Genomic DNA, 12,189 nt, shown 5'->3' with positions numbered 1-12,189 from the left:
GGGAACTATGTGCAAGCTCATTCTTTAAGACTCCACTAAGAAATGCAGCTCTTGGATATCTTTGTCAGACTTCAGGGATCACCTCCATGTGGGGTATCTAGGCACTGGGGGGTTGTGTAGGGGGTTGAGCTACCTTACCCCATATGGCCATGTCCTAAAGGTCCTTTTACGATGGAGGATATTTATTACTTGACAGGAAATGGAAGAAAATGATTCCATGAGCAAATCAGGACGGAGCTGTTAATTTGCCAAAGAGAGATGAAACAACATACAGATCTGACCTTCAAAGTTTGGTCAACCCAGGAACTCCATAGACCACCAGACTGAGGGAGCCTTACTTTTGGGGGCACAAGCCCTGAGAAAGATTCTCATGCATAACATACTGGCTGAAGGATTTTAACCTTGTCCTGTATTTTATTTTCACCAAGGAAGTATTGAATAGTGTTTGCAATTCTAGTTAAGATGTTTTCGGCCATTGAGTGTTAGTGTTTTTACCACTGTAAACCACTTCTAAAATCTCTGAAGAAGAAGGTGGAAGGCCAAGAAGATGAGAAATATATGTCAATTAAGTGGAGGTCATAAATGAGCCCCTTTTCAAGAGGCATCATCAAACATTTGTCTGAAAAGAGAAATTTGCAAAGAGAGAAGCAGGTGTCAAATTTCCTTTTGGCAGCTGGATCTTAAAAGCAATTATAATGAAAAGCTACCTGATCTAAAGCTCAAGACACCAGGAGGATGTGCCTTAACAAGAGGAAGGAAACACATATCAATGGGGTTTACAACTCTCATGCTGTAGGGAGGATGCAGAACGGTGAGGAAATGTGCTGACATGCCTAAATTGTGACAAGATATAGGACCCTGGCACTGACAGTGAGGAGGAACTTGAGAACGATTTTTTAGCTCTGTATGCAAACAGCTGTCTGTCTTCTACAGTATGCTGTTGAAAAATAGAGGTTTTGAACTATTAGAAAAGCAAAGGAAATGCAATAGTCCAGATTTTGATCATAATTACACCCAGGTGGTTCTGAAGTGACTACACCCGTGTCATTGAAGTTACACCAGTGCAAAACTTGTTTGAGAAATGAATCAAGCTCTCTGTTTTCTTGCATTTGTGTACCAAAAGAGTACTCTAACAGCTCTTAGTAAATAATAGATTAATAATGATATGATAATCTCCCTTATGACTGAAAGAAGTACAGAAAAATAAGTGTCAGAGTAAGAATTTTCTTGCAAGATTATTTGAATGTGTCATTTCTACATTTGTGCTAAGTATAGGATGCTTTGCTGGACTAATTTTAATTTCTGGACAATTTAAATTTTTATTTCAAACCTCAGAAACATCCAGTGTTGGCAGGTAGTGTGTGGTGAACAATAGAAAGACTACAACATATAGGTCATAGTTCAAATGAGCAACACCTTTGGTCTTTGCATGGAAAAGCACCTTTAAACCCCCAGCAGAAAGTAGTAATGAAAACAACTAATGAAGGCAAGTGCTTTTTCTGTCTCCCTGCTGTAAAGCAAATTATATTTTAGTAGTTGGTTTAATTTGTGTTTCCCCATTTGTGTCTCAGAATACACCAGATTGCAATGTTACATCACATTTTTAATGACTGAAACCATGTCCTGAGATCCCCCTCTGACCACACCACAACTTCCTTCTTTCCTTTCTCCTCCTGGCTAGAGGACTGTATGTAATTATGGTGAGGACATAATTCAATTAATTATTGACAGAACATGTAATTGCCACTCAGATCTCTCTCTGATAAATCTCTCCACGCTCTCTGACTTCTGTTTGTCGTGCACTAGGGAGGTGGAAAGGCACTAAAAATGCGTTTTAAAGATAGGACGTTTCTCAATCCTTTGTATCAGTCGGAGAGGCTTCTGCCGCCCTGGGCTCTTTAGATGTACAGGGCATTGTTCTCGTCTGTGCTAAACAAGTATCCCCGAGAAAGCTCAGTGGGATGGAGGCTTATGATTCATTTTAAGTGCAGGATATAATAGGAGCAGATAACTTTGATTTGTGAAAAAGGAAAAGTGTGATCTCTTTCAGGGATTCCAGGAATTCATAGCAAATTTTTATTCTGTTGCTGATTAAAGAGAAAGTGATAAATAAGAGCTCTGTGTTCAGTTTAAAGGAGGAATGTAGCTTTAGAAAGCTGACTTATTTAGAGAAAAAAAAATCCTGACCTCATATAGCCTTTGACCAATATCTGCTAGTAGTAGAGAGTAACGATGAGGCTGTTTCTGTTATTATTAAAGCCCACAGTGGCCATTTCTGTCTGTATGACCGGAAAATGTCCTGGGGGCCAGGCCAGGGTGGGGATGCGCCCGGGTTTTGCCCGTAACTTCGGCTTACAACCAAAGCTTGCCAAAAGCGAATAAGGGAAAGATATAACGAGGTGGGAAAACAAAGAATGGCTTTATTGTAAAGTCAGGAAAACTAAACTGTGAAAAAAAAAAAGGAGTAGTCGCGTACACAGAGGCTACCCTTGTAGCCGAGAGGAGACCCACGGCTCCTCTGCCTTTGTTTTTTGCGGCACGACGTGCGTGGGACTGGGAAAGGCGCTGCGGAGCAGGGCCGGGACCGGGACCGGGACCGGGACCGGGACCGGGACCGGGACCGGGACCGCGCTGGGAGCCGCGGGCGGAGCGGGGCGGAGCGGGGGCTCTGCTGTCTCGCAGCGGGGCAGGGTGAGGTTTGCTGGTGCTCGGGAGACTCGTACTAGGGTGGAGCGCTCGTTCGTCTCTCCTGGGGTGGCGGGAGGGAGCAGAGACTCGTGTGTCCATGCACCAGGCGGGAGGCACTGACGGGGGCTGGCCGCCGCTCAGGCACCCACACCTTTGCCGCGCCGGGCGGAGCGGGGTGATGTCCTGCCGCAGCCTGTCCTGCTGGCTCTGCCGCCGAGGCTCCCCTCCGCTCCGGAACTTCTCCGAGGGCTCTGTGCTTGGCTCCCAGCGCCTGGCCAGGCGAAGTAAGATCACCTCAGGGTGGGCTCTTCCCGCCGCCCCAGCATCAGCCGGGGGCGCCTGAGCCGGGCGGAACCGGTGCCTTGAGCCCGGTGCCGGGGGTCCGCTCTCGGGGGCAGCGGAAAGGTGAAGAAAGGCTGGATGGGTTTCGAGCCCGTCAAAGCAGGCGCAGTGGCCAGGCAGGTCGGGAAGCCCAAAGCGGGCACCTGAGCCGGATCTTTTGACATCTCAGCAGAGCGACCGGATTTTCAGGGGGGCTGCGGGGGCTAAAGGGACGGATAAGCGTGCTCGGAGCATCTGATTTCTCTATGAGGGAATACTCGGTGCTGCTTTTGTTAACGGGGAGAGGAGGGAGCGGTTACGCATGCCGGTTTAAACCGTGAATGTTGAAAGACTGGAACACTGCGGGTCCAGAAGAACATTGTCAAGACAAGGGGTATAACGCCCTTACAAACAGCTTCCCGCAGGTTTAGTTTAGCACTGCGGGCGCGACTCGGTGCCCAGCTGCGGAGAGCAGCACCCCCGGCTTGCCCTGCCGTCGGGCCGTGCACCCCTCTCCAAAACTTTGGGGCTTCACAGCTCGGGCGCCTCGTCCCGTTGCTGCCAAGGACGTGGCGGCGTTCAGAGGCGCCACGGGTAGTCCTTAAAGACCCGCTGTTTCTGGGCAGCTTTGTACGGCTCCTGCGGAGGTTGCGGGATGCTCTCCACGCCCTGTCTCACCTGTCGGGATCCAAAGGAGCGAGGTTCAGCACCCCGCACCCTTTCAAGCGCAACTCCCGTCCCCGGGAATGGGACTGAGCCTCGCACGGCCGGGCTGGGCGCTGCCCTCCTGCCCGAGCCCCTCAGCCGCGCTTCGCCGCAGGTGCGGTTCGCGCTGCCCCGGGTCTGGCACCCCCTGCGTGCCCGAGAGAGGTGTCTCCCACCCAGGACGGCTTTCCCCAGCCTGTGTTTTTGGTCGGGACTCACCCGACTTGCCTGCACGGCGCCGGTCAGCCCTGCACCTTCGCCCTCCAGGGCTTAGGGCTCAACCCGGGGCCAGCTCGCCGGGGTCACTGGGGGAGCACGCGGTCTTCCTGATCGGTCTCCTCCCCCAGGAGCTCCGAAGGTTTGGATTTCCCCATGGGGACACCCAGCAGTCTCCCTTTCCTTCGAGTCGCGGGCGATGCGCGCTCCTGCCGCCGCCGAGCCAGAGCTCGCCGCCCCCGAGCCCCCGGCAGCGCATCCTCTCCCGCCTGCCGCTCCGCCTGCCCCTCCTCGGCTAGGGAGGGGGGATGGGGATGTTGTGAGGTAGGCAAAAGGGAAAGTGAACCTAGCGGTCTGAAGATAGAGAAAGGTAGTCAACCTTAGACGTGTAGTTACTCAATCTTTATTATTTAAAAAAATTCATAAAAAAAAAGGAAGGTGAACGAACGTCTTACAAAACCCCCCCCCCACATAAATAGGACATTCCGTCCAGCTCTGGCTATTGGCAGTTCTAGTATTTGACAACATCAGACGCGATTTCCTGGCATTAGAGAAATCCATTTCAAAATCGGTCATCACAAAGAAATACTAGAAATCCCAGTTAGCACTTGTTAGGCAGCACGGAGCACTTGTATACAACTTTTCAGACACACACCCGCGCACACACGCAGCTGGGAACAGATCCCATAGGAAGAGAGCCTCCTTAAAAAATAGTAAATGCTTCTGAAAAAAAAAAAAAGAGTTATTTACAAAACGCACATGGAAATACAGTATTGACAGAGCGTGGCTGGCAAATCAACATGATTTGAATAGAGAAAGGACTATGGCACGTCTTGCTCGAAAGCTCGCGCAGCAGCCTCCTTCGAGTGTCCCCGCGGGAAGACAGCTCCTGCCATCGGCGACGCAGTGCCTTCTCCCTCCCCACCTCTCCTCCCGCCCTCCCTCGCCTCTCCACCCCTGCGCTTCTTGCCAGGTCCTTTTTACACTTGGATGACCACCGTGCTGGGGCTCTGGAGCCGAGTTTTGTACTGGTCTAGCCAGCTCCTCAGCTCCGAGATCTTGTAGCCCTCTGGTCCTCTGCCTCCCTGGTACATCACCTTCTGCTCCTGGATGATGTAGAGCCTCTCGAAGTAGGCACCGTAGGCGGCGCTGGAAGCATTGTCCATGGTGTCCACGGCCAGGGGGCAATCGGGCGCCCCTTCCCTCATCAGCTGAGCTGCCCGCAGCCTGTCCTGGAGGCACTGGTGCTTGGGGATGTTGTAGGCTGCGTCCGAGCTGACCCAGCCGTCGGAGGGGTGTGCTTCTTCGATGTACACCAGCAGGAAGTCGGCAATGTCCACGAAGTGCGCGGCCAGGCGCTGGAAGGACCTCAGGCGGGCCATGAACGGGGGTCAGGTGCAGCTGCCGAAGTTGAGGATGAGGGGTCTCTTGCCGCGGGCGAAGTCCAGGATGCGGAGCCTCTTCTGCCCGTCCAGCTGGATCACCTCGGGGTTAGGGGCCAAGGAACCCACGTGCGCCGACTTGAAGAAGTCCAGCTTCTGCCCGTGCCACACGGCTTTCAGCGATTCCAGCGTGAACATGCGGTTGGAGTCCGACACGCAGACCGGGGGGTCGTCGGGGGGCGGCTCCTCGCTGGCGCTGGCCGCCTCCTCCGCCGTGGGCATCGTCAACATCTTCTTCCTAATGCACAGAAAATCCAGGAGCCAGAGCATCACGGCGGTGAGCAGGAAGCGGGGAAATAGCAGGATGCAGGCGGCCGCCTGGGTGAGCAGCTGCAAGGTGTGAACGCCGACGGAGTGGAGCATCGCAGCGGCTTGTGCTGCAGGGCGCTGGCTGCCGGGGGGCCCCACGCACCCTGCGTGCCGGGGTCTGTGCAGCACAGCTGAGATCCCGCTTCTCTTTAAGCCCATTTTATAGTCAGGGATTTAAATGAAAAGTGACTCCACCTCCGTCCAGAACCCGCCCCTCTGGAACTTGAGCCTGGGGATTACCTACCCCTCCACTCTAATGACCTAAAAATACACAGACAAAAGGGGAGAGAGCCCCGGCGGGAGCCGCGAGGGACGTGCAACGGAGCAGGGTGCAGCCGCTATCAGGCGGGGAAGAGAGTCCGACACGGGGCACCGCCGGGGTCCCCGGCCTCAGAGAGCGGCGGGCTCACAGGCAGCCCCACCAAGGACAATGCAACAGGCACAGCCCGCCCCCGGCCCGGCTCCCCACGGGCTGTGCGGGTACGGGGCCGGGGCGGGAGCGGGGACCGGGGCCGTCCCGGCAGCGCCTACAGGTGACAGGAACGGGCCGCCCTCGCATCGTCCCTTCCCGCGCCTTCCTCCCCTCCCCGTCCCGGCATCCCGGTCGCCCCCTGAGCACAGCCTCCGCCCCACCGCACGCCCCGGGAACACCCGGGTCTCGAACCCGCGGCCGCATCCTCCCGCGGCGGCAGCGGCGCGGGACGGGCGGCGGGCGCTGCCCCGGCCCCTCTTTCCCCCCGGGCTCGCGCTGGGCGGGCCGGGCCCCGGCGGCGGCCCCGGAGCGGGGGCACCAGGTGGGCGCGGGCCGGTGGGCGCTGCCCCGGGCGGAGGAGGGGCGCGGGCGGCCGCCAGAGGGAGCTGTTGGCCGAGAAGCCGCGGCGGCGGCGGCGGGAGCGCGGGGCCCTCAGCCCCGGCCGGGATGTCCGCGCCCGGCCCCGGCACCTGCCTGCCCCCCTCGGCACTCGGGAGTACGGGGCCGCACCGCGGCCGGTGCTGCGGGAAAAGCCACGATGGGTGGGCAGAGGGGACGGTGGAGGCGACGGGAGAGCTCTGTCTCTGCGACGTCCCGCTGCTCACGGGGGTCCTGCTGCGCAAAGGGAGACGCTCCTTTACTCCTGGCGTCCCAGGAGGAGCCAGCAGTACTTTTCTGCACCTGTCAAGTGACATATAAACACAAGCTTCTCACGGGACTAGGTCTGGTAAAATCCTTAAACTGAGGGCTGAAGTGTCACCTGATGGGCATGGCCAGGTAGACCTGTGCGCTGTCCACAGAGTGACATGCGAGTGCTTTTGTGTTGGGTGGGTTGTGTACCAGTAACAAAGAGCTCACAGTGTGCAAGGCTGAACGCTGACTGGCCACCTTCAGTCTTCACCCATCAGAAGGAATTTATGGCCTTTAAATTCCTTGCTGCTGAGCTAGATGGAGACCAGTCCCAGAAGTACAGAGCATAACATAGTTTGGTGTCTCTGCTCAGAACTTTGTCACTCCATTGTTGCAGGGTTCCCAGTTTGCAGCATGCACATCATTTCCCCATCAGCTTCCTCAGACAGGGACATTACTTGTCCAAGATGCTGAACACTGCCCTCTGCTATGCAAAAGTGGCTCATGCAACCCTGAGCTACTTCTGCAGCTGCCACTCACCCAGGTGCCTGCCACACTGACTTTGGGATATGCAACCCAGTGTGCCTTTGGGTCCCGAGTGCCCCATTTCTGCCTGTGGCCAATGCCAGGCCTCTGGCTGCAAATTCCCAAGACCCTGAGGACCTGCAACTCCCCCAGGAGTAGTTCGTGCTACAAAAGTGACTGTTCATGTCTGTACCTCCCGTCCATCGAAATGGAAAAATGGATGCTGAGCCTCCTCATGGGTGGCTAGGCAGCTTGCTTAATTTTTATGTAACTTATTACAAGAACGCTAAATAAAAGGCAAAATTAAAATCCCATTTAATTTTTTTCTTTATCTGGTTCTGAATAGGCTGGTTTAGAGCAATCTAATCAGACGCCTAGTTTGTAGTTGCCCTGGTGCATCATCTTTAGTTGGAGTCAGCAGCAAGGTTATTCAGCATTTTAACATCTGAAGGGAAATGTATGCTCCAGTCCTCATAAAGCCACGTTCATCCACTAGCCTGATTAATAACTTCTTTGGCATTCCACGGTGCTCAGTCCAGGGAAAATTACTGAGTAGATATTTACTATATTGTCAAACTTATTTTGAACTATTCATGTGGGCCTCTCACCACCTCTCTGTGCAGTTATGCAATCTTGAAAACCACAAATTCAAGCCTCTAAAGGGATGCAATAACAAATTGTGGAAGCTCTGAAGAAACCCCCAGGAAAAAAAATTGATCTCTCAAAGTGACCTCTTCAAACTATGCTGACAGACAAAAGCCTGAGTAAACAGATGGGTTTGCAACCCTGAATATCAACAAACTTTGCTCTACTAGATCATTGAGAGATATTCTGAGGTAAAAATGCTACCTGCTCTTATATACTCTATTTGCAGCTGGATAGAGACTTTGAAAATTTCTTTTTCTCCATTCCCTGTAAACAGCTTTGCTTTGTTTTTGTAGGAAACCTTTGAGTTGGGGTTTCCTATTCAACTGTGGACAGAGCAGAGAACTGAAGCAAGCATTTTTCTTCACTAGCCCACTGCTACACTTTCCTGCCTCAGGAAAATTCAAGCATGTCCTGAGACCACTGTTTCACAGTCAAACAAATGGTAGCTCTGCATGGCCCTACAAGCCAAGCTCTGACATGCTCAGCCAAGGTGCAGCGCGCATGTTTTAACTCCATGGGAAAGGGTGGAATTCCTTCTGCAGCCCTTTGGTTCTCAGAAGGTTTGCAGCGATCTCTTGCTGCTGTTTTCACATCTCTGTCAAGTTGGATGGTTTTCAAAATCCCGTTTTAACTCCAGTAAACCCCCTCTCTACTTCCCAAAGGCTGTACCTCCCAGCTGGAACTCAGATTATTTTTAGGTGTGTGAAGGTAGTCAGTCTTTCTAGGAATCCATATCACTGACACTAATAGTGTGGGAACTTATGTTTTCCTGTATACTGAGGATTTCATAGAATATATCCTAAAATATGGGTTTTACAGTGGCACATCTGGTTATGGGTGGTTTTTACTCTTCTGCATGTGGTCTGTGGTTCAGCAGTCACTAACTTAAAAATACATAAGTTTGTGTGTGTGTGTCCTCGCACAAGTGCACATACATGGTTCATATTATTTCCTTTTTTCTGAGAACTTTATAGCTGTAGTTTTTCTTCATTTGATAAATGTAATTTATAACTCTTTTAAAGTTCTTTTCATAAACAGGAGCTACAAAATAAATTCAGCAACTTATAAAAGCAAAACCTCAAAAAGCTGAAATTAAAACCATCAGGTCTGCTTTGATGTAGAGGACGTGTTGAAATGGTATATTTACATGTTTATTTTCTATTTTATAATTTCCTGCACAAAGGCACGCAATACTTTCTGACAGGAACTGAAATGTATTTTGGAAGTGTTCCACCTCTCATGTCATCTAAGCTCCATGTTGTTAATGTGGTAGAACTCTATGTGAAGGAAATGAAAAAGACTTTCCTGAAATAAGAGCTGGGCAATTTCTACTCTTCTGTGTGGCTACCCGGTGACTGAAGAGAGGTGCAGTGGTGCAGTGGTAAATTACTCACCTGTCTGGTATCTGTAAGAAATGGGTAAATGTTATACTACTGAAATTGGTGGTGGATAAACTCCATTTGCAGTTGTTTGCTTGTAGTGACACCTCTGGAAAAAAGTTACCATATGCTGGAGACTGTGCATGGGTCTAGCTGTCTCTGGAACTGCCTCTCTCTTAATCTTTCACCACTTTTAGATGATACCTGTTTTTATTTTCCTCCCTTCTGTGCTTTTTTTTTTTTTTAATAAAATATATATGACTCAGAAAAACATGCAAATCCAAGCACCTAGGCAATGCCTGGAGTAGGTTTGAGTACGCAAAAAAAAAAGTGCCGTGCTGCAGATTTGTCTATAAAATCACTAGCAGAGCCATGGCCTTTGAATCTCCTACCCACTCTGACACTCTTACCTTTGAATACATGACAAATGTATCAAAGAGGTTCCCTTCACTGAAGCTTTCAAATTTATTCCCCTCACTTTTTGCTGACTCTGGGTTGAACTGGGAAAGAGTTGTTTAATTTGGAGGGAGAACTGATTCCACAGCCACAGGTCTGTTAGTGTGATACTCACTCTGAGAAAGTGGAAACCAACATTTTCTTGAGCCTATGAGCCATCTACCAAGGCTTTGCCATGTGACCAAGTGTACAGCTCTCCTGATGTGTCGGTGGATTTCTGCACCTGTCTCTCCATGGCTGCTCCCCTGTGTCCCTGTTGTGCCAGCAGCCTGTCAGGTTGAGGTAGAAACTAGATAACAAAAAGGTTCTGAATTAAAGAATTTTGGTTTAAACCCAGATGGTTTTGTGAGTGGGTTTACTTTAGAATCCCTAAAGTAGTGTTTAATAGCATAACATTCACTGCAACTTGAATGACAAAAGGTGCAACTTTGCATCCCATTAATCCTTCCTCACTTCTGCTTGCAATGTGTCTTGTGTGATCCTTAAGTGATCTGCAGTGATGTTCTTTGGGGACTAAGGGGGCAGAAGAGCTTGGCTTTAGAAAAAAAGAGTTACTTCCTTGGCAAGTTAGTTCCCTAGACTTGCTAATGTTGAAAGAATATGATCATCTGTGATGCAGGGGAGGCACAAGAGAAATGGCCACAGCTTGTGGCCAAGGCAGGGCTAACACAGGACCGTCCCATCAGACTGACTTAGCAATATTATCCATCTGCCTCTGGGTGGAATTGCATAATGAGAATGTGTTAAGAGCAGAAACAAATTTCCCTGCAAATGTGGATAGTCTTACCTTTTTGTGTAATGGAAGAGCATAGGAGATGTACAGAAGATGACAGTGGCTGTCACAAGCTCCTGCTGGGCAATGTAGCTGGATAGGGTGCACAGCTGGCTTCTGAGGGGAGCCAGCAATATCAGCTTCAACAGCAGCTGCTAACACACCTCCATCAGTGGGAAATCAGATTATCCAGAACCCCCCAAGCCAAGCACATCCCTGCTATCCATCAAGCAAACTGCTCAAAAGCTGCTGTGGCTCAAGAGCTCAGGCTGGACCCCCTGGTAGTACAGTATAATTACAGTCATCTGAATGGTTTGTTCTGCAGCAAAGACAACAGTCTAGCCCAGAAGTGGAACCCCGTAGAGTTATACTTAAGCAGCGACTTTATGCACAGTGAATACAGATGAAGTCCTTGGCAGAAAACACAAAATACTTCTACCATTGTCTTTGTTTCAGGTGTGTTGTAGATGAGGATAAGGAGATACAATTTGCTTGAATCCAAATCTCCTCTAAGAAGATTGTAACAAAATTCACCATGTGCAGTGTTTTACAACAGAATATGTTTCAGTGCATGACATAAAAATTCAATACACTATCAGTGTTTAGAGAGATAGGCACAGCAGGCTGATAACTCAGATTAGTTCTTCATCTTTTAAAAGGCAGCATAGCATGAGTATTTTCTCAAAATGTTATTGGGATAGTTTGGAGTAGAAAGACTGAGTCCAGCCTCTTTCAGGGTAAATGGAGCACCATTCCTTTGACATCCTTTGCCAAGGGGGGTAGTCTCACTGCTATCTGGCAATCTTTGTCACAGGCAGGTCCTCAGAGCCCCAAGGTTTGTGTAATGAAAGCTGTGAGTGATCAGGAGCAAAACTCCTGGTGCTTTCCTTGTGATTGTGATTTTGCCCAAGCCATGTAGCATGATAACAGACAAAAGGGGGCCTGAAAACTCAGTGTCCAATATTCATCATCTCATGTTCCTTAGCAAGTGCAGTAGAATATAAAAACATGAATATAATAAGTTTAATTATTCTCAGGTTTTAAGATGATTGCATGTGCCCTGCCTGAAATGATACACGTTTGAATTTTCAGTCTTTAGCAGACTCAGAGGGGAAGGCAGGAAAAACAGCATTTTAAAAACCATTTATTCAAGGAAAATCTTTAGGGATCATGTACAGGATAATCTTCTTCAGGGTGACCCTCATTTTCTACAATATAATGGTTTTACCCAGCAGTGATTTAATGGTTTTGAATAAGCTGTAGAGCAGAGGAACAAACATTTTAGTGAGAATGGAGGGGTTTACCCAGAAATGTAGGAGTATCAGCCTTCTTTGAATACAGAATGGAGATGATTATTCCGCTGACCTCGTATCCCCACCATCACTCAAATGTATATTATGAACATAATGGAGTCTGGTTTTGTGTAAATGATTGCTGTAAGCATGACTGGCTCATTCGAAGCAAGGGGCATTCCAAGCAGGAGGCTGGAAGGGACCAGCGCTGTGCACTGAAGCTCTCATCAAACAACTTACTTGCTTCAGGTCTTTTATTTGAACATAAATGTTTGTGAAGTTTTCCAGTAATTTTTTTCCTGGCATTCACCCCATAACTCTTATTTTTAGCCAT

The 12,189-nt window shown here is 49.8% G+C and overlaps 1 protein-coding gene across 1 annotated transcript; it reads right to left on the bottom strand.

Moving 5' to 3' along the window:
- Positions 1–4,910: 4,910 nt before the first annotated feature.
- On the bottom strand, positions 4,911–5,738 carry DIO3 (iodothyronine deiodinase 3). The gene has a single exon (XM_062495107.1). It carries the CDS (start codon positions 5,733–5,735, stop codon positions 4,911–4,913), a length of 825 nt encoding a protein of 274 aa, XP_062351091.1. The 5' UTR covers positions 5,736–5,738.
- Between the last annotated feature and the right edge of the window lie 6,451 nt (positions 5,739–12,189).

This window comes from Cinclus cinclus, chromosome 6 (genome assembly GCF_963662255.1).
Source record: "Cinclus cinclus chromosome 6, bCinCin1.1, whole genome shotgun sequence".
Classification (NCBI taxonomy): Eukaryota; Metazoa; Chordata; class Aves; order Passeriformes; family Cinclidae; genus Cinclus; species Cinclus cinclus.
The sequence above is the reverse complement of the archived record's forward strand: the minus strand, read 5'-3'. Positions and strand labels throughout refer to the sequence as shown.